General features: G+C 66.4%; 1 protein-coding gene across 1 annotated transcript; it reads right to left on the bottom strand.

Annotated features, from left to right (window-relative positions):
- Positions 1-863: 863 nt before the first annotated feature.
- LOC106731615 (IQ motif and SEC7 domain-containing protein 2-like) lies at positions 864-18,844 on the bottom strand. The gene is given in 17 exon segments (XM_075918586.1): positions 864-3,290; positions 4,305-4,354; positions 4,635-4,808; positions 5,264-5,425; positions 7,176-7,275; positions 7,372-7,497; positions 7,812-7,951; positions 8,594-8,760; positions 10,450-10,572; positions 10,829-10,990; positions 12,553-12,686; positions 12,689-12,913; positions 12,915-13,322; positions 13,324-13,410; positions 14,978-15,382; positions 16,677-16,965; positions 18,570-18,844. Coding segments are annotated over 17 exon segments (3,798 nt in total). The 5' UTR covers positions 18,635-18,844; the 3' UTR covers positions 864-2,309.
- Between the last annotated feature and the right edge of the window lie 3,355 nt (positions 18,845-22,199).

Here is a 22,199-nt window from a genome sequence, read left to right as displayed (position 1 = left end):
ATCCACATCTCCCCTTCCCAACCCAGCCCTCCACCTCCCGCTCCCACACCTAGCCCGCCCCTTCTCAGCTCTGTCCCCACCCTCCCCTTCTGCAGCCCCACCCCACCTCCTCTCCCCGACCCCTCCCCTTCCATCTCCCTTTTCCTTCCCCACCCCTCCCTCCTCCTCATGCACCCAGCCACCTCCCTCTGACCCCTCCCCATCCCTGCCTCCTTCTCCCTCATCTCCATCCACAGTCCCCTAACCTCTCCCCCTCCCATCTCCCGCCCCCCTTGCCCAGCACTCGCCTCCTTCCTCTACCTCCTGACCTCACCTCCTCCCCCACCCATCACCTTCCTCAACCACTAACCCCTCCTCCCCTTCTCCAACCCCGACCCTCCCTCCCTCCCCTCCATCTCCATCCCTTCCCTCCTCCACCGGACCTCCCACCACAACCCCCTCCCCTCCCGTGCCCGATGGGGCACACTGGGGAAATGCAGGGCACACCGTTGGGGCCTCAGACCAGCTGGTGTCCCCAGCGTCTGTTCTCCTGGTGCTGAGATGCAGCCACCTCTGGGGTGGGGCAGCTGGGGCAGGGGGCCAGCTGGCAATGCAAGCTCCTTGCCAGCCTTGGGTTTCTGCCCGGACACTGGGGTTGAGGCCAGGGACATGGGCACTACAGCCTAGGGACTCAGCCTTCCAGCACAGCGTCCCCCATGCCCCCCCGCCCCACAGCATGCTCCAGGACCTGGCTGTGGCTTCCAGCAGAGAGCGCCCCATGCCCCTCAGCGTGCTCCAGGATCTGGCCATGGCTGCCAGCGGAGAGCGCGCTCTGCCCCACGGCGGCCCCAGGAGGCAGGGTAATGACCACACGCACACGAGGGTTAACACTGACAGTCGGTCATTTATGAAGCATCAAATATACAGTTTCTTATATACAAGGGGGACCGCGGGAGGGGACAAAAATACAGTCATCTCGTCGACTTGGAGCCAGGCCTCCGGGGGGCCTGGCCTGTGGGGCACACGGGGGACCCCTCCTGGCCCACTATTTATAATGTATAATATATACAGTCGGGTCTGTACAGCCACCAATTCAATGCGGATACCAGGGCGGGCAGGTGCATGCGGGGGGGGGGACCCCAAGGGAAACTGGGGGGCAGGGCCCTGAGGTGGAGGGGCAAAGGGGGCAGCATTGCATTGGCTACGGGGCTTTGGAAGTCCTGGGTTCTTGGCCCAGCTCTGGGAGGGCAGCGGGGAGCCAGGACAAGGCTCTGTATATGCACATGTAAACACCTCGCTTTTCCTCTGCATTCCCCACCTGACCCTCCCTCCCAGAGCCAGGGAGAGCAACAGGAAGCCCTGGCTGCCAGCTCCCCACCCCAGCTCTAACCACTAGGCCCCACTGCCCTCCCAGAGCTTGGGGGTGCAGGTCAGAGACGGGGGCGGGGCGACGTTGGAGGGGGAGAAGGATACACTGTATTTGGGGGGGGGGAGAGGGGGGATAAAGTGCACAAGATTCACCTGGGGCAGAGATGCAGCCACCTCTGGGGCGGCTGGGGAACAGCTGCCTATAATGGCCCCTAGGGCCATTTCTTTACGGGGCTCCCCCTGCCCTGCCACCAGCCGTGGGGCCCATGAGTCGTTCCCAGAAAAGGGGGGGCCACTGGAGACCCGGGGGCTCCCCTGGGATCCCTTTTGGCACTGGAGGGGCGGGAGCTTCTCTGTCAGTGCAAATCGTTCAGGGCTGGAACTGACCGGGGGCGGGGAAAGGAAAATGGCTCCCGCCGGAAGTAGCCCTTAGTACAGACACGGGTGAGAATGGGGGGCGCCCCCAAGGCCAGTCCCCCCCAGTATTCCAAGGATCCCCCAGAACCAGGCCAAGCAGCAACTCACCAGCCATGTGCAAATGAAAAGGGGATCCCCACCCCCACCTGAGGGGGACCCATCGGGCAGCCCCCCAGCAGGCTCCCGGGGACTGTGCAAAGAACGTGTCGTGGGAGCGAGGGGCTGCAAAGATCAGACTGCACCTCCCAGCGCCCCCGAGGGGGGGACAGGGCAGGGCCTCCGCCCCCCACCCCGCACTTCACCCGTTTCAAGGGCTGCGCCCACAGATCTGCGCCGACAGCACCGCTGCCCCTGGCGGCCGGACACGGCGCTGCGGCTTCTGTCCATCGCTGGCATGAGTTGAGGCCGTCCTCTGCGGCGAATGGTTCTCCTCCCTGGGAAGTTGGGGGGCTGCCAGGGACCGGGTCTCCCCTCGCCCGGGATTCCTACAGCTGGAGTTATCCTCCAAGGGCTCCGGGGACCCCCCCGCCCCCGCCAGGCAGGGCTCACACCACGGTGCTAATTCTATTGACTGGCTTGGATTTGGGGTTGCCCTGTCCCGACATACCCTGGGGCCCTCCCGGGTGCATGGGGGCATGCTGGGGGAGCGGGGAGGTGGGGGCCCCAGGAGAGTGGGGGCTGAGCGGGGTGTGGGGCGAAGGCGGGGGCAGGGGTGGGTAGGAAGGGTGGGGCGGGATGGGCGAATGGGGGGCAGGGCCGTGGTGGTGGTGGGCGGGGCCGTGGTGGGGAGCCGGTGGCGGGGCGATCCCCCCACGCTGACCCAGCTGGGGGTGGTGGCTGAAGACGAAATGCTTGGGGGCCTGGCGGTGGAGGGTGTGCTGGCCCCCGCCCCCCTGCTGCAGGTGCTGGGGGTAGGTGTGGGAGGGCTGGGGGGCCGGGCTGTAGAGGGGGAGGGGGGAGGTGGGCTGGCGGCCGTGGAGGGGGAAGGGGGGGTGGGTGGAAGGGGCGGCAGACGGGGGCATCTGGTGAAGCCGTCTCTGGTGGCCGGGCCGCTGGAGGGTGTAATGCTGGTGCACCAGGGGGAAGGCTGGGCCTGGCTGCTTCACGGGGGGTGCCGAGAGCGGGGGCTGGGAGGACATGTGGAAGCGGGGGGGTGGGGCGGTGGCAGCCGGGGGCAGGGGGGGAGGCGGCGCCGGCTGCTGAGGGGGTGGGGGCTGCTGGGGGTAAGGGGGCGGAGGCACATGGCAGTACTGGGCATGCAGGGCCTGCAGCTTGGAGGGACCCTCGGGGGGCAGGGGCAGGGGCAGGGGCAGCGGGTGGGGGGGGTGGGAGGAGGAGGCGGAGGAGGAGGAGGCTGAGGCCTGGCTGGGGGGCAGCGGGAAGGGGGTCCTGCCCCGCTTGCTGCCAAAGAGGGAGCCCAGGAAGGAGGAGGAGTTGGAGATGGGGCGGGGCTGGACCTTGTACTCCTCTGGAGGGGGGGGCGGGGGCATGCGCTGGTGGGGGCGGGGGCTGCTAATGATAGACCCCTGGAGGGAGAACAGAGAGAGAGGTCCATCAGAACATGGCTTGCTTTATAAACCCGCCCCCATGATCTTAGCTCCACCCTCTCGTACAGGACCCACCCTCCTGTACAAGCCCCGCCTCTTTCCTAAGCCACACCCTCCTTTACAAGCCCTGCCTCTTTCCTAAGCCACACCCTCCTTTACAAGGCCACCTTTCCTAAGCCACACCCTCCCTTACAAGCCCCGCCTCTTTCCTAAGCCACACCCTCCTTTACAAGCCCTGCCTCTTTCCTAAGCCACAGCCTCCTTTACAAGGCCACCTCTTTCCTAAGCCACACCCTCCCTTACAAGCCCCGCCTCTTTCCTAAGCCACACCCTCCTTTACAAGGCCACCTTTCCTAAGCCACACCCTCCCTTACAAGCCCCGCCTCTTTCCTAAGCCACAGCCTCCTTTACAAGGCCACCTCTTTCCTAAGCCACACCCTCCCTTACAAGCCCCGCCTCTTTCCTAAGCCACACCCTGCTTTACAAGGCCACCTTTCCTAAGCCACACCCTCCCTTACAAGCCCCGCCTCTTTCCTAAGCCACACCCTCCCTTACAAGCCCCGCCTCTTTCCTAAGCCACACCCTCCTATACAAGGCCGCCTCTTTCTTAAGCCACACCCTCCTTTACAAGCCCCACCTCTTTGCTAAACCACATTCTGCTTTAGAAGCCGTACCTCATTCCTAAGCCACACCCTTTTTACAAGCCCCGCCCTCTTTCATAGACACCATACTTTTACAAGCCCCACCCCCACTGGCTATCGGCAGGGGGGGGGCCTGTAACGAGGGAGCGGGTGCGACATGGCCCATCAGGGCAGGGCTGGCTAAGGGAAGGAGCAAAGCATGCTGGGAGCAGAGCAGAATGCCATGGATGGGGGGTCGTGTCTGCCCGCCGGGGGGGGAGAAGTGGGGGGGCGAGAGAATCAGGGACAGCTGGAGAGACAGGCAGAGCAGTACCCCGTGGGGGGGGAGGACACCACAGCCCCCCCCACTTACTTCAATGGTGCTGTCCAGCGATCCCACGCTGTTACGGCGCCCCCGCTTGCCTGCAGGGGGGGGCAACAGCAGGGTTAGCGCATCTGCCCCCCCCGAAGCCCCTCCAGCGAGAGACAGAGAGAAAGAGCAGGCGAAGCAGAGCCAGCGCTGTCCCCGCCCCCGCGCTGGGGGGATACCCCAGGCCACGCCCACAGTCCCCGCCCCCTACCCGGGACCTTCCTATTGGCCGAGCTCCTCGTGGGGAACCTGCTCCCCGGAAGATCGGCCGGGACCCCGCCCCGCTCTGACCACTAGGCCCCCAGCCCCCAGAGCCAGCGTCCGGCCCCTCACCGGCGTCGGACAGGTCGCGCAGGGAGCTGCTCAGGGCGCTGCGCTTCAGCCCCTCGCCCAGGGCGTACGAGTCGTCCAGGCTGCTCCGGGTCAGCGTCCCGTTCACCGCGTCCTTGGGGCCCCCCGCCGGGGAGGCGCTGGGGCGCATCACCCCCTTCTGCTTCTCCAGCTCCGCTGTGGGGACGCGGGGGTCAGGCGCCAGCGCTGCCCCTCCCGCCGCCCCACGGCCCCTGCCCCCGACCTCAGTGCCCCTCCCGCCGCCCCACGGCCCCTGCCCCCCGGTGCCCCTCCCGCCGCCCCACAGCCCCTGCCCCCGGGACCCCCAGTGCCCCTCCCGCCGCCCCACGGCCACGGCCCCTGCCCCCCCGACCCTCCAGTGCCCCTCCCTACCGCCCCACAGCCCCTGCCCTCCTGGGCCCCCTGGCCGCCCCAGTGCTCCTCCTGCAGCCCCTGCCCTCCTGGGCCCCCCAAGGCCACCCCAGTGCCCCTCCTCCGGCCCCACAGCCCCTGCCCCCCGATCCCTCAGTGCCCCTCGCTACCACCCCACAGCCCCTGCCCCCCTGAGATCCCCAGACCCCCCCAGTGCCTCTCTCTCCCGCCCCACAGCCCCGGCCCCCGCCCACACTCACACTCCACGCGGTACTTCTCCATCTCCTGCACCTCGGCGATGGACTCCCGCAGGTCGCTGGTGAAGCGGAGCCGGTCCTGCAGGCTGGGCGCGTTGAGGATGATCAGCACCTTGCGCTCGCCGCCCGGCACGGCCGACAGGAGCTTGATCCCAAACTGGTAATCTGGTGGGCGGGGGGCAGAGACTCAGGCCTGGCTGGGGTGCAGGGGTGCAGGGGTGGGACAGGCCATGTGCGTGGGGCTGCAGGTGGGAGCGGGGCTGGGAGGGAGGCATCACGGGCAGGCGTAGGACTGAGGCAGGGCTGTGGGTGGGAGCGGGGTTGGGGGGGCACTTGAGACAGGTGCAGGGCGGGCTGGGAGCAGGCGCAGCGCTGGGGGCGGAGCTGGGGGCGGGGCAGAGCTGGGAGCAGGCGCAGCGCTGGGGGCGGAGCTGGGAGCAGGGCAGGGCTGGGAGCAGGCGCAGCGCTGGGGGCGGAGCTGGGGGCGGGGCAGGGCTGGGAGCAGGCGCAGCGCTGGGGGCGGAGCTGGGAGCAGGGCAGGGCTGGGAGCAGGCGCAGCGCTGGGGGCGGAGCTGGGGGCGGGGCAGGGCTGGGAGCAGGTGCAGCGCTGGGGGCGGAGCTGGGGGCGGGGCAGGGCTGGGAGCAGGCGCAGCGCTGGGGGCGGGGTGGGGCTGGGAGCAGGGGCAGTGCTGGGGGCAGAGCTGGGTGCGGGGCTGGGAGCAGGCGCAGCACTGGGGGCGGAGCTGGGGGCGGGGCAGAGCTGGGAGCAGGTGCAGCGCTGGGGGCGGAGCTGGGGGCGGGGCAGGGCTGGGAGCAGGCGCAGCGCTGGGGGCGGGGTGGGGCTGGGAGCAGGGGCAGTGCTGGGGGCAGAGCTGGGGGCGGGGCTGGGAGCAGGGGCAGTGCTGGGGGCAGAGCTGGGGGCGGGGCAGGGCTGGGAGCAGGTGCAGCGCTGGGGGCGGAGCTGGGGGCGGGGCAGGGCTGGGAGCAGGTGCAGCGCTGGGGGCGGAGCTGGGGGCGGGGCAGGGCTGGGAGCAGGTGCAGCGCTGGGGGCGGAGCTGGGGGCGGGGCAGGGCTGGGAGCAGGGGCAGTGCTGGGGGCGGAGCTGGGGGCGGGGCAGGGCTGGGAGCAGGTGCAGCGCTGGGGGCGGAGCTGGGGGCGGGGCAGGGCTGGGAGCAGGCGCAGCGCTGGGGGCGGGGTGGGGCTGGGAGCAGGGGCAGTGCTGGGGGCAGAGCTGGGGGCGGGGCTGGGAGCAGGGGCAGTGCTGGGGGCAGAGCTGGGGGCGGGGCAGGGCTGGGAGCAGGTGCAGCGCTGGGGGCGGAGCTGGGGGCGGGGCAGGGCTGGGAGCAGGTGCAGCGCTGGGGGCGGAGCTGGGGGCGGGGCAGGGCTGGGAGCAGGTGCAGCGCTGGGGGCGGAGCTGGGGGCGGGGCAGGGCTGGGAGCAGGGGCAGTGCTGGGGGCGGAGCTGGGGGCGGGGCAGGGCTGGGAGCAGGTGCAGCGCTGGGGGCGGAGCTGGGGGCGGGGCAGGGCTGGGAGCAGGCGCAGCGCTGGGGGCGGGGTGGGGCTGGGAGCAGGGGCAGTGCTGGGGGCAGAGCTGGGGGCGGGGCTGGGAGCAGGGGCAGTGCTGGGGGCAGAGCTGGGTGCGGGGCTGGGAGCAGGCGCAGCACTGGGGGCGGAGCTGGGGGCGGGGCAGAGCTGGGAGCAGGTGCAGCGCTGGGGGCGGAGCTGGGGGCGGGGCAGGGCTGGGAGCAGGCGCAGCGCTGGGGGCGGGGTGGGGCTGGGAGCAGGGGCAGTGCTGGGGGCAGAGCTGGGGGCGGGGCTGGGAGCAGGGGCAGTGCTGGGGGCAGAGCTGGGGGCGGGGCAGGGCTGGGAGCAGGCGCAGCGCTGGGGGCGGGGCTAGGGGCGGGGGCGGGGCTCACAGGAGTTCTGGAACAGCTGCATGTGCATCTCCACCAAGGGGAAGCTCTGGCGGAAGCTGTACGTCACCAGCATCTTCTTCTTCTGGAAGATCTTCGTCACCTGGGGGGGGGTGGGGGTGGGTCAGCCAGAGTCACATGCTCTAACCACTGGTCCCCACGCCCCAGGCGTCCTGGCTCCCCCCCCACCGGCACTCACCACCAGCAGGTCGTTGAAGAGGAACACCTCCCTCTGGTGCAGGCCGAGCCGCTGGGGCCGGTTGGGGTCAGGCACCTCATAGAGCTGGCAGCAGCAGACCAGGCGACGGTGGGGCAGGGACAGCACCTGGCATGGAATGGGGGGGGTGGAGCCTGCTCAAAAGTCCCACCCCAGAAAGCCCCTCCCAGTCTCCCAAGGCCCCTCCCCCTCCCATGAGAAACCCCTCCCCCTTCCCCATCCAGCTCCTCCCCTGCACATCCTCAGGGGCCCCTCCCATTCCTGAGGTCCCGCCTCAATCCAGCCAAGCCCCTCCTTAACATCTCGGTCAAGCCCCGCCCCGACACACCCACACCCACACCCACAGCTCCCTTCCCAGGGCTCTCCCTGTCGCAGGAAGCCCACCCCCATGGCCAGGAGGCTCCACCCCCTGGCCCACTCACCGGCTTTTTCCCCACAATCATGCGCTCGACAGTCTGGACCTGGGAGACGTGGTCGTCGTTGGTCCGCAGCTCTCGGCTCTGGATGCGGTGATAGATCCCCACCAGGAGGTCACGGGGGATGTCTTCCCCGTTATCCACCCCTGGGGGGGAGATGGACAGACAGACCTGGCGATGGGTCGGGGGCGACACCGTCCGAGCTCCCCCTGCCCCAGAACCCCGACAAGTCTAGAACAGAGGCTGCAGCTTCAGGGACAGAGCGTGGGTGTTCTAGAGCCCAGACTTTCAGAGCGCAGAAAAAGCTGGGCCCTGGGGCTCTGGCTTCTGCTACGGATCACAACTCTTCTAGATCCCTGCCTGTTCTAGATCAGCTATCCGGACCCTGTGGCTCTACCCCTCCCCTTGGTGTAGATCACAGCTGTTCTTGATCCCTGTTTATTCTAGAGCAAAGTATCCGGGACGCGAGACTCTGGACCCTCCTGCATGGCTCCTGACTGTGCCCTGTTCATTCTGGAGCAGAATGCCCCCCCTCCTTTTGAGCCCATCTCTGGAACCCAACGTCTGTTCCAGATCCCATCTCGCCACATCATGCAGTGTGGCCCCCCATCTGAGGCTCTGGATATCGATGGAGTTCAGGAGATGTTCTAGAGGTTCCAGAGTGGCTGTGCTCACAGTTCCCCTTCAGGCGGTTGTTCTGGATCTAGCTGCTTTCCTAGAGACAGGCTATTTCCTGGTCCCGGGGGAAGGAACGACGGGTTCCTAAGCACCCCTCCACCGCCGCTTACCTCTAAGGTTCTTGATGAAATCTTCGAGCTTCATCTTCCGCTCTGGCTTGACGCTGGGGCTGTACATGTCGGTGTTGAGGAGGATGATGGCGAAGGCCAGGATGAAGATGGTGTCCGGGTTCCGGAACTGGCGCACGAGCGGGGCGTTGCAGACGCAGTAGCGCTGGCTGTGCCGGGGATCAGAGGGTGAAGGACAGCGGTGGGGGGTGGCTCCTCCCTCCCCTCCCCTGCTGCACAGCCTAGAACCTTCTAGATAAGTCTAGAACATAATCCACACAGCCTGGGTTCTCGGGCACAAAACGGTGCCCGTTGACACTGCTGCCACAGGCTGCATTGCAGGGGAACTCCTGCGTTCTAGATCGCCACCCACGCCAGATGCCTTCTAGATCACCCTCAGTAAGCACCAGTTTCTAGCAAGCTCCAGAACAGAGCTCGCCCTGGCCGGGCGTTCTAGAGTGGGATGGCCTTTGCGTCAGACGGCCACTCGTCTAGGGCTGGCAAATGCTGACAAGGATGAATCGCGATTCCTGAATGTCGATTTCGGTTGATCACCCAGATCTCTGCGTGTTTTTCCGCGCGTTAGTTACAACGCAGCATGCAAAGAGCACAGGGCTCACTTTGTCGGATTGTATTTTATTTCAAATATTTGCACTGTACAGCCAGATAAACTTGAAAGGGGGCAAAGTCCAAGTTAAAGCAGGAAGAGGCGTATGAACATTGAGTGTAACTGGTACAGAAATATTGTGTCCCGCCGGCTGCAGCCACGCCAAGCAAACACATGTTCTCACGTTTGGGTGCCATTGTACATAAGAAGTGGACAGCATTATTGCCTAGGAGGGAAAATGCACTTGTTTGTCTGAGCCACTGGCTGAACAAGAAGTAGGACTGAGTGGACTTGTAGGAGCTGCCTTTTCCCATCCTTTTCAGTTTTTGAGCACAGTTGTGTAAAAGAAGTCAAACGACATTCATGAATTGCACTTGCATGATAAAGACACGCCCCCTGGCAATGGTAGGTGGTGAACTGAAAAAAGACTTCAGAGGGGTAGCTGAGTTAGTTGGCAGATGGGATCGTGAGCTTTCGCAGGGACAACCCATTTATCTGTTTTTACAGTGCAAATATTCACAATCAGAAATATGACTCTCAAGCGAACCCTGTCACTATGTTTCAGAATGTAAGAAAACATCCAGCAATATTTGTAGTCAATGGAGACTGGTACTCGGGGCCGGTCTCGGGTGATGAAAACAGAGATGAGTCGCCGTTCTTTTTTTAATCACATGAATTTGATTTTTGGAGTGACCAGGGATGCGCAGACACTCTGCGATCACCATGTCTAGAACGCCTGCTGGGAAGGCAGGTGGTGTTCTAGAGCACCGCCCCAGCTGTCGCGCTCTAGCGTGCTGGTACCGGAGCGCACACATAGTCTAGAACGCCAGCTACCTTCTGCAGCTAAGTCACTGCCCTGTACACTGTAGTGCTCTGGACACGGCCTAGGACGTTTTCAGTGCGATTGATCTACTAGGGCACTTGAGTGCTCTGGATTGACATTGGCGCAGACCCTGTTCTAGAGCAGCAGACATGTCCTGGAATGATGTCACCGGTGATCTAGAACGTGGACTATGGCCACAACCCTGGCCCCTACCATCAGTGGAGCTCAGAAGGCCACGTGGTCCTGGAGTGGCCAGCAAGGCCAACCGTGAGCCAGAACAGCCCAGGCTTTCACCAAGCCCATTAAAGGCACCGGTGCTCTAGAGCGCCAGCCGCTTTGGGAGGTGCCTGCCCTGGTCTCGAGCGCTGGGCAGCCCAGCTACAGGACCAGCCCTCCCCTGCCACGTGCTGGGAAGGCTCTCAAACTGACCTGAAGGCCTCGATGAGACGCTCGACCTTCTGCGCCTCCCCCTGAACCCGGATGTGGGACTGGAACTTGCGCAGCGCGTCGTCCAGGTCCATGTTGGAGAAATCCATCTCGTCCACCACGCAGCTGGAGAGCAGCCGGAGGGGAGGCGGGTCAGTGCGTGGTCCCCTCCGGAAGCCCCCGCCCGCTCCCGCGGCCTGAAGACGAGGCCCGAACCCAGAGCCCAGGCTCAAGGAGGTGGGTCAGGAGCCCAGAGGCTGCCCTGCAACGCTCCCAATCTAGACAGCGCAAGCCCCCTACGCGAGAACAGGCAGCCTAGAGTCCACGCTGCAGATCAGCCTGTGCTCGCTGCCTTTGCTCCGAGGCCCCCCTTGCCCCTTACTCGAGAACATCGCGGTTGAACTGCTTCTGCCGGTTGCCGAGGAACTCGCCGATCATCTGCCGGCTCAGGCCCTTGCGCTCCAGGATGAAGTGAGCCACCCCGACTGGCGTGTCCGAGAGGAAGCCTCTCTCGATCAGGTACTGGATCCCTTTCTCCGGCTTTCTGCAGGCACGAAGAGAAAGGGGTCTAGAGTCACCACCCTCTGGAACAGCACTGCCCTGTGGCGGACAGGAGACACCAGCCAGAAGTGGAGGGGAAAAGAACCCAGGAACATGGCTGCTGTAGGAAATGCCTTTCTAGATCCCTGACATTCTAGAAACCTGGCCATCTCCAATCACAGCTGTTCTAGAAGCAAGTCACTTGAGAACCCCCCCTCTGATCTAGAACTGCGCCCTCCCAGAGCCCTGGACAGGACAATGTTCTAGAACCGCTGCATGACTCCTTTTTCTAGAGCAGAGCTCAAGAACTTGACTGTTCTAGAAAAGCGTCTGCTGAGAACAGAGGAGTGCCAGACACCTGGATCTCCCGGAGGGGCCTCTGCCAGTCTCCAATGAGACTAAAAGGGATACTCCAGGACAAGCTACAGTCCATCTAGATACTCTAGAACCACCTAGAGTTTGTATCCAGTTAATTCAGAACATTGGTGCTGTTGTTCGGGATTATTTGGAGCCCTCCGCGCTATTCCATAGCTCAGCCATTCTAGAGGAAGGGCAGTCACCACTAGGCCAAAACCAGCCGGTATAGCATTTGTGCGTTCTAGAGAAGTGTGATTCTAGAGCCCCGTCCTTTTAGAGTGTGGCCGATGAAGCCAGTCGTTAACCGACACGTGTTCTAGAGTGGCTTCGCGGTCGATCGGGCTCCCTGTCACTGAGGCAATCGCGTCTATCGACGTGGCCAGCGAAGAACAGGCGAGCGGGACCAATCTGGAGCAGAGGCAGCAGCCAGATCCACAGGGGGAATCTCACGCTCTAAAGACCCCAGTTTTGTTTCCAGGGCGTTCCAGAGGGCCTGTCCCGGACCAGGGCTGGGATGCTGGAACTCAGAAGGGGGGGTGGTGTCTAAAGGCAGCGGATCCACCCCACAGGAGTGGGCCGAGTCACGGCTCCAGATGGCTCATTGGCTCCCCAAGGGCTCCCAGCCCCGGGGAAAGCTGGGCTTGCTTGGGAAGCAGCTGCTGCCTCCTTCAGTAACAATTGAGTGACCGCGTCAGAGAGTACAGCGTCCCGCCCCACCCAGCCAGCGCCCCGGCAGGGCTGGGGAGCGGGGAGCTGAGGTCTGGGCGGGGGGGGCTGTGGCTTGGAAGTGAGGGGCACCGGCAGGGCTGGGGAGCGGGGAGCTGACGTCTGGGCGGGGGGGGCTGTGGTTTGGAAGTGAGGGGCACCGGCAGGGCTGGGGGTTCAGAGGCTGCAAGCGGGCATGGGGGGGGGGATCCTTCCCTCAAAGCAGAATTCCAGGAAACGGGCCCCGCGTGCCATAACCACCCCCCGCGTGCTAGACCTCCCCCCCACGTGCCATAATCCCCCCCACGTGCCATAATCCCCCCATGTGCCATACCTTCCCCCACGTGCCATACCCCCCCACGTGCCATAATCCCCCCCACGTGCCATAATCCCCCCATGTGCCATACCTTCCCCCACGTGCCATACCCCCCCCCGCATGCCAGACCTCCCCCCGCGTGCCATACCCCCCCCCCCGCGTGCCATAACCCCCCGCGGGGCACTCACTTGTTGAAGAGGTTGAGGCCGATGCGGTACTGGCGCCGCTGCAGCAGGTCGTGGTTGAAGGCGGGCGAGTCCCAGCTGTGACGGGTCTCCCGCTGGTAGGTCTGCTTGCCGGGGCCGGGGGCCGGGGCCGGGGCGGGGCGGCGGGGGGGGCGGGCGGGGGTGGGGGCGGGGGGCCCCGCAGGCTGTCCCGGGAGGAGGAGCCCGAGCTGCAGTTGAGGGTCTCGTTGGAGTTGCTGCTGCTCTGCAGGCTGTCGTTGTCGCCGTCCGAGTGGGCGGGGCCCAGGCGCCCGGGGGGCGGGGGCGGGGGCGGGGCCGGCTCGGGGCGGTAGTGCCGCAGCGGGTGGGGGGAGGGGGGCGGGCGGCGGCGGGGGGGCGGGCGGGTGCTTGGGGGCCCCGCAGCCGTCCGGCTCGTAGGCCAGGCCCCGGTGGACGGAGCCGCGCTCGGAGCGGTCGCTCAGGTCCACGGAGCTGTCGCTGGGGGGCTCGATGGTGAGAAGCGGCAGGTGGGCCCCCCGCAGGCGGAAGTCCCGGCACTCCAGGCAGGGGGGGCCGCGCCGGGCGGCCCCGTTCTCCCGGCTGTCCTCCCGCGCCGGGGGCCCCCAGAACTCGGGCCGGGGCTGGGGCGCCGGGGGGCCGGGCTCGGGGGGCTCCGAGCTGGGGGGCCGCTCCAGGGAGAGGGGCGAGGCGGGCACCCCCTCGTCCAGGTAGAGGGTGACGTCGCTGAAGGAGGTGGCCGCGCTGTCCCCCTGCTGCTCCTTCGACTCGCTCTTTCTCCAGGGGGCCGGGCCCCCCCCCCTCCGGCGCCGGCAGCGGGTGGCAGTTCAGGGCCTCGTCGATTGACTCTGCCAGGGACTTCACCTGCCGGGGAGCAGCGGGTGAGAGCGAGGCCCCGCCCACTAAGGGGACAGTCACTAGCCCCGCCCCTCCCTACTGGCTCCTCCTCTCTGCATAAGCCCCGCCCCAGAAACACTTCCCATAAGCCCCTCCGCCTAGGCAGTCCTTCTCCTCTGGGCAAGCCCAACCCCTCTGTATAAGCTCCTCCCACAGTATGGGGGGGACCCTGGGGAGTGGGAGCTGAAATTTGGGGAAGGGGCTGAGATGGATGGAGGAGGCCCCTAGTCCCGGGGGGCTCAGATGAGGAGGGGAGAGGGGGGAGTGGGCAGGGGCTGAGAGGGGGAGGGGGGATCTCCCAGTCTCGGGGGGGGGGGGGAGGGGGAGAGCGGGGATGGGAGAGTGGGGAGGGGACTAAGATAGGGAGTGGCTGGGACTGAGATGGGGGAGGGGCTGAGATGGGGAGTGGGAGGGGCTGAGATGAGGGAGGGGCTGAGAAGGGGAGGGGCTGAGAGGGGGAGGATCTCCCAGTCTCAGGGAGGGGGGGGAGGGCGGGGGGGGAGAGGAGGAGCGGAGATGGGAGAGTGAGGCGGGGACTGAGATAGGCAGTGGGAGGGGCTGAAATGAGGGAGAGGCTGAGAAGGGAAGTGCTGAGAGGGGAGGGGCCGAGATGAGGGAGAGGCTGAGAGAGGAGGGGCCGAGCCGGGGAGTGGGAGGGGCCGAGATGAGGGAGAGGCTGAGAGGGGAGGGGCCGAGATGAGGGAGAGGCTGAGAGGGGAGGGGCGGAGACAAGGAGTGGGAGGGGCCAAGATGAGGGAGAGGCTGAGAGGGGAGGGGAGGGGAGGGGCCGAGCCGGGGAGTGGGAGGGGCAGAGCCGGGGAGTGGGAGGGGCCAAGATGAGGGAGAGGCTGAGAGGGGAGGGGCCGAGCCCGGGCGTGGGAGGGGCCGAGCCGGGGCGTGGGAGGGGCCGAGCCGGGCAGTGGGAGGGGCCGAGCCCGGGCGTGGGAGGGGCCGAGCCGGGGCGTGGGAGGGGCCGAGATGAGGGAGAGGCTGAGAGGGGAGGGGCCGAGCCGGGGCGTGGGAGGGGCCGAGATGAGGGAGAGGCTGAGAGGGGAGGGGCCGAGCCGGGGCGTGGGAGGGGCCGAGATGAGGGAGAGGCTGAGAGGGGAGGGGGCCGAGCCGGGGCGTGGGAGGGGCAGAGCCGGGGAGTGGGAGGGGCCGAGATGAGGGAGAGGCTGAGAGGGGAGGGGCCGAGCCGGGGCGTGGGAGGGGCCGAGTCGGGGAGTGGGAGGGGCCGAGATGAGGGAGAGGCTGAGAGGGGAGGGGCCGAGCCGGCAGTGGGAGGGGCCGAGCCGGGGCGTGGGAGGGGCCGAGCCGGGGCGTGGGAGGGGCCGAGCCGGGCAGTGGGAGGGGCCGAGCCGGGGCGTGGGAGGGGCCGAGCCGGGGCGTGGGCGGGGGCCGAGCCGGGGCGTGGGAGGGGCCGAGCCGGGCAGTGGGAGGGGCCGAGCCCGGGCGTGGGAGGGGCCGAGCCGGGGCGTGGGCGGGGCCGAGCCGGGCAGTGGGGCGGGGCCGAGCCGGGGGCGGGGCGCCCCACCTGTTTGGCGAAGGAGTCCTCCAGCTCGGTGATCTCGCTGCAGAAGTCGCCGGAGGAGGCGTGCAGGGAGCCGCTGTCCAGGCCGGCCCGGCAGGAGCCGCCGTAGGGCAGCTCCCCGCGCTCCAGCAGGTGGGGGCGGGCGCTGGCCATGGTGCCCTCGTCCAGGGAGGCGGGCTTGCCCTCGAAGTAGGGGGCGGCGGCCGGCCCCTTCTCGTACTCCTCGAAGGAGTACTGCAGCCGCATGTTGGAGAGCACGATGCGCCGGGACATGCGGCTCTCGGAGGCGGAGCTGCGGAGCCGCTGGAAGTTCTTGTTCATGCGGTACTGCCGGAAGGCCGTCTGGATGGTGCGGGCCGCCCGCCGGCTCAGGAAGTAGCCGCCGTACTTCCGCTCCAGCATCTCCACCTGCGGGGCAGCCGGGCCCATGGGCACTCAGCGGGGGCGGGGCAGAGGGGCTGGGAGGGCCCACAGGCGGCGCAGGGCCAATGGCCAAGAGGGGGCGCCCTCCCCACAGGCCAGGTGGGGAGTTCCCAGGGGAGCTGGCTTGGTGTGGGGAGATCAAGGGGGCCCGGGGACACAGGCCAGAGCGGGGTCCCAGATCCCAAGGGGAGAGACAGAAGCAGGGTCCCAGGTCCTAGGGAGCGCAGGCAGAAGCGGGGTGCCAGGGGGTACAGGCGGAAGCGGGGTCCCAGGTCCCAGGGGGCGCAGGCGGAAGCGGGGAGCCAGGTCCCAGGGGGCGCAGGCGGAAGCGGGGTCCCAGGTCCTAGGGGGCGCAGGCGGAAGCGGGGAGCCAGGTCCCAGGGGGCGCAGGCGGAAGCGGGGTCCCAGGTCCTAGGGGGCGCAGGCGGAAGCGGGGAGCCAGGTCCCAGGGGGCGCAGGCGGGAAGCGGGGTGCCAGGGCCCAGGGGGCGCAGGCGGAAGCGGGGGTGCCAGGTCCCAGGGGGTGCAGGCGGAAGCGGGGTGCCAGGGCCCCGGGGGCGCAGGCCGAAGCGGGGTGCCAGGGCCCAGGGGGCGCAGGCGGGAGCGGGGGTGCCAGGGCCCAGGGGGCGCAGGCGGAAGTGGGGTGCCAGGTCCCAGGGGGCGCAGGCGGGAGCGGGGTGCCAGGGCCCTGGGGGCGCAGGCGGAAGCGGGGGTGCCAGGTCCCAGGGGGCGCAGGCGGAAGCGGGGGTGCCAGGTCCCAGGGGGCGCAGGCGGAAGCGGGGTTCCAGGGGGCACAGGCCGAAGCGGGGTCCCAGGTTCCAGGGGGCGCAGGCGGAAGCGGGGTCCCAGGTTCCCGGGGGCGCAGGCGGAAGCGGGGTGCCAGGGCCCAGGGGGCGCAGGCGGAAGCGGGGTGCCAGGTCCAGGGGGCGCAGGCGGAAGCGGGGTGCCAGGGCCCAGGGGGCGCAGGCGGAAGCGGGGTGCCAGGTCCCAGGGGGCGCAGGCGGAAGTGGGGGTGCCAGGGCCCAGGGGGCGCAGGCGGGAAGCGGGGTGCCAGGGCCCAGGGGGTGCAGGCGGGGAGCGGGGTGCCAGGGCCCCGGGGGCGCAGGCCGAAGCGGGGGTGCCAGGGCCCAGGGGGCGCAGGCGGGAGCGGGGTGCCAGGTCCCAGGGGGCGCAGGCGGAAGTGGGGTGCCAGGGCCCAGGGGGCGCAGGCGGGAGCGGGGGTGCCAGGGCCCAGGGGGCGCAGGCGGAAGCGGGGTGCCAGTGCCCCGGGCACACGGTACCTTCTTGTCCTGGAGGTCGGTGGACAGCTCATAACTATCCGACAGGGCCTTGGAGCGCTCCTCCTCTTCCTGCTTGCGCAGCGCCACGCTGGCCGGCTGGAGCCGCGCCCGCTGGGCCCAGGGCAGCCCCTGGCCTGGGGGGTGGCAGGCGGAGGTGGCGGAGGTCAAGGGGCCCAGGTCGTAGGGCTCCCCGGCCTTGGGCAGCTCGGGCCCGCAGCGGTAAGGTGCCTGGCTGCCCGGGCTGTCCACCGGCGCCCCAGCCTCGCTGCCCGGCGCGTCGCCCTCCACGCTGCGGGGAGAGCACACGGGGCAGGGGGTGAGCAGCACGGAGCAGCACACAGGACCCCCAAAACACAGGGCCCCCCCGAACACAGGGCCCCCGGGCCTCTCCAGAACAAGACAGGCAGCTCTAGAACCCAGACAGCGCCGGCCCCTCCTGTTCTAGGCCCTCCCGCGGGCAACTCCAGATCACCGACCGGATCCACAGCCCGGCCGGCTGCCCTGCCTTCTCCAGAGCGCCAACGATCCAGATCCTGCTCTAGAATCCGGCCGCCGGCAGCATCGCTCGACTCTAGACTGTGGACGGGCAGTAGCAGCCAGCCACTGGCCTAGGCCTGCCCCCATCTGGAACCCCACCGGCCGGCGGGGTGGCCCCCTGGAGAACAGCCCCAATCTAGAACGAGTAGCGAGTGAGGGCCCTGGCCCCACCAAGTCAGGCGCTGAGCTAGAACCCTCTTCCCCCCAGAGAACACCCCGTGCTCTAGAACCACCCATGCTACCGCCCAGTGCGATCCTGGGGGCGTTATATGCGGCTGTTCCCAGCCGCCCTGCCTCAGAGGCAGCTGCATCGCAGCGCTGGACCATAGGGGACATGGGCTGAGCCTGGGACCTCCGTGTTTCTAGGAGGCCTGGGTGACAGCCCAGAGGGCCCCCCATAGCACATGAGGGGGGACAGGGAGGGTGTGGAGACCCCTCCCAACACAGAGCAGGGCCCATCCCCTCAGGCCCGGCAGCAGGGACCCGATGGCTGACGGCCTGGGGGGTAGTGGGGGAGCACTGGGGGGGCTGGAATGGGGGCTGCAGGTGTCTGGGCGCAGCCAGGGGGTGGGAAGTTGAGGGCTGGGATAGCTGGGACAGTTACCAATTGCGGGGGAGGCAGGAGGCAGCCGGGGGCACTAGGCCAGGGGGTGGGGGCAACCGCGGGGGGGCCCTAGGGGGCCCGGGGTTCTCAGTGGAAGCACCGGGGGGTTCTCGGGGGGCCACGAGGGAGCACGGGAGGTTGGGGGGCGGGGGTTCTCGGAGGGTTATGGGGGGGTGGGGGATCTCGGGGGGGGTTATGGGGGCGGGGGGGCCAGGGGTTCTCGGGGGGGTTATGGGGGCCGGGGGTTCTCGGGGGGGGGTTATGGGGGCGGGGGGGCCGGGAGTTCTTGGGGGGGGTTACGGGGGCCGGGGGTTCTCGGGGGGGGGGTTATGGGGGCGGGGGGGCCGGGTGCTCTCGGGGGGGGGGGTTATGGGGCCGGGGGGGCCGGGGGTTCTCGGGGGTGGGTTATGGGGTCGGGGGGGCCGGGGGCTCTCGGGGGGGGTTATGGGGTCGGGGGGGCCGGGGGCTCTCGGGGGGAGTTATGGGGTCGGGGGGGCCGGGGGCTCTCGGGGGGGGTTATGGGGCGGGGGGGCCGGGTGCTCTAGAGGGGGTTATGGGGCCGGGGGGGCCGGGGGCTCTCGGGGGGGTTACGGGGGCCGGGGGGCCTGGGGCTCTCGGGGGGGGTTACGGGGGCCGGGGGCTCTCGGGGGGGGTTACGGGGGCCGGGGGGCCGGGGGCTCTCGGGGGGGGGGGTTACGGGGGCCGGGGGGGCCGGTTGCTCTCGGGGGGGTTACGGGGGGGGCCCCACTCACCAGTGCAGCAGCTTGCGCTGGAGCTGGCCGCGGCGGCGCTCGGAGGCGCAGCGCAGGCACCACATGGCGGGGCCCGGGGCGGGGTCCCCGGGGCTCAGCGGCGGCTCCGGGGCCCAGCGCAGCCCGGCCCGCGCCGCGGCGCCTCCATCCCCGGCGCTGGGCTGCAGCCGGGAGGCGGGGCCGGGCCGCGGGGCCGCCCCCAGCTCCGAGCGCAGCCCCCAGCCGGGGAACCCCCCCGCCCCGCCTCGCCCCGCCCCCCGGGGGCCCCTTCCTCCCACTCAGCCGGCGGGGGGGGGGCACCCAGAGTGCGCCCCCCCCGCTCGCACACGCACGTATTTGTATAGAAGCGCAGAGACACCAGCGCGCACACACACGCGTTTCTGTACACAAACACACAAGCACAGAGACACCAGCGCACACACACACACGCGTTTCTGTACACAAACACACAAGCACAGAGACACCAGCGCGCACACACACACGCGTTTCTGTACACAAACACACAAGCACAGAGACACCAGCGCACACACACGCGTATCTGTACACAAACACACAAGCACAGAGACACCAGCGCACACACACACGCGTTTCTGTACACAAACACACAAGCACAGAGACACCAGCGCACACACACGCGTATCTGTACACAAACACACAAGCACAGAGACACCAGCGCACACACACACGCGTTTCTGTACACAAACACACAAGCACAGACACCAGCGCGCACACACACGCGTTTCTGTACACAAACACACAAGCACAGAGACACCAGCGCACACACACACACGCGTTTCTGTACACAAACACACAAGCACAGAGACACCAGCGCGCACACACACACGCGTTTCTGTACACAAACACACAAGCACAGAGACACCAGCGCACACACACGCGTATCTGTACACAAACACACAAGCACAGAGACACCAGCGCACACACACACGCGTTTCTGTACACAAACACACAAGCACAGAGACACCAGCGCACACACACGCGTATCTGTACACAAACACACAAGCACAGAGACACCAGCGCACACAACACACGCGTTTCTGTACACAAACACACAAGCACAGACACCAGCGCGCACACACACGCGTTTCTGTACACAAACACACAAGCACAGACACCAGCGCACACACACGCGTATCTGTACACAAACACACAAGCACAGAGACACCAGCGCACACACACACGCGTTTCTGTACACAAACACACAAGCACAGAGACACCAGCGCACACACACGCGCGTTTCTGTACACAAACACACAAGCACAGAGACACCAGCGCGCACACACACGCGTTTCTGTACACAAACACACAAGCGCAGAGACACCAGCGCACACACACGCGCGTTTCTGTACACAAACACACAAGCACAGAGACACCAGCGCGCACACACACGCGTTTCTGTACACAAACACACAAGCACAGAGACACCAGCGCACACACACACGCGTTTCTGTACACAAACACACAAGCACAGAGACACCAGCGCGCACACACACGCGTTTCTGTACACAAACACACAAGCACAGAGACACCAGCGCGCACACACACGCGCGTTTCTGTACACAAACACACAAGCACAGAGACACCAGCGCACACACACACGCGTTTCTGTACACAAACACACAAGCACAGAGACACCAGCGCACACACACACGCGTTTCTGTACACAAACACACAAGCACAGAGACACCAGCGCACACACACACGCGTATCTGTACACAAACACACAAGCGCAGAGACACCAGCGCACACACACGCGCGTATCTGTACACAAACACACAAGCACAGAGACACCAGCGCACACACACGCGCGTTTCTGTACACAAACACACAAGCACAGAGACACCAGCGCACACACACACACGCGTATCTGTACACAAACACACAAGCGCAGAGACACCAGCGCACACACACACGCGTATCTGTACACAAACACACAAGCACAGAGACACCAGCGCACACACACGCGCGTTTCTGTACACAAACACACAAGCACAGAGACACCAGCGCACACACACACGCGTTTCTGTACACAAACACACAAGCACAGAGACACCAGCGCACACACACACGCGTTTCTGTACACAAACACACAAGCGCAGAGACACCAGCGCACACACACACGCGTATCTGTACACAAACACACAAGCGCAGAGACACCAGCGCACACACACGCGCGTTTCTGTACACAAACACACAAGCACAGAGACACCAGCGCACACACACACGCGTTTCTGTACACAAACACACAAGCACAGAGACACCAGCGCACACACACGCGCGTTTCTGTACACAAACACACAAGCACAGAGACACCAGCGCGCACACACGCGCGTTTCTGTACACAAACACACAAGCACAGAGACACCAGCGCGCACACACGCGCGTTTCTGTACACAAACACACAAGCACAGAGACACCAGCGCGCACACACGCGCGTTTTCTGTACACAAACACACAAGCACAGAGACACCAGCGCACACACACGCGCGTTTCTGTACACAAACACACAAGCACAGAGACACCAGCGCGCACACACGCGCGTTTCTGTACACAAACACACAAGCACAGAGACACCAGCGCGCACACACGCGCGTTTCTGTACACAAACACACAAGCACAGAGACACAGCGCGCACACACGCGCGTTTCTGTACACAAACACACAAGCACAGAGACACCAGCGCGCACACACGCGCGTTTCTGTACACAAACACACAAGCACAGAGACACCAGCGCGCACACACGCGCGTTTCTGTACACAAACACACAAGCACAGAGACACCAGCGCACACACACGCGCGTTTCTGTACACAAACACACAAGCACAGAGACACCAGCGCGCACACACGCGCGTTTCTGTACACAAACACACAAGCACAGAGACACCAGCGCGCACACACGCGCGTTTCTGTACACAAACACACAAGCACAGAGACACCAGCGCGCACACACGCGCGTTTCTGTACACAAACACACAAGCACAGAGACACCAGCGCGCACACACGCGCATTTCTGTACACAAACACACAAGCACAGAGACACCAGCGCACACACACGCGCGTTTCTGTACACAAACACACAAGCACAGAGACACCAGCGCACACACACGCGCGTTTCTGTACACAAACACACAAGCACAGAGACACCAGCGCACACACACGCGCGTTTCTGTACACAAACACACAAGCACAGAGACACCAGCGCACACACACGCGCGTTTCTGTACACAAACACACAAGCACAGAGACACCAGCGCACACACACGCGCGTTTCTGTACACAAACACACAAGCACAGAGACACCAGCGCACACACACACGCGTTTCTGTACACAAACACACAAGCACAGAGACACCAGCGCGCACACACGCGCGTTTCTGTACACAAACACACAAGCACAGAGACACCAGCGCACACACACGCGCGTTTCTGTACACAAACACACAAGCACAGAGACACCAGCGCGCACACACGCGCGTTTCTGTACACAAACACACAAGCACAGAGACACCAGCGCGCACACACACGCGTTTCTGTACACAAACACACAAGCACAGAGACACCAGCGCACACACACGCGCGTTTCTGTACACAAACACACAAGCACAGAGACA

Source organism: Pelodiscus sinensis, unplaced genomic scaffold (genome assembly GCF_049634645.1).
Source record: "Pelodiscus sinensis isolate JC-2024 unplaced genomic scaffold, ASM4963464v1 ctg102, whole genome shotgun sequence".
Taxonomy (NCBI): domain Eukaryota; kingdom Metazoa; phylum Chordata; order Testudines; family Trionychidae; genus Pelodiscus; species Pelodiscus sinensis.
Note: the sequence above shows the minus strand (reverse complement) of the source record. Positions and strands in the feature narration are given on the sequence as shown.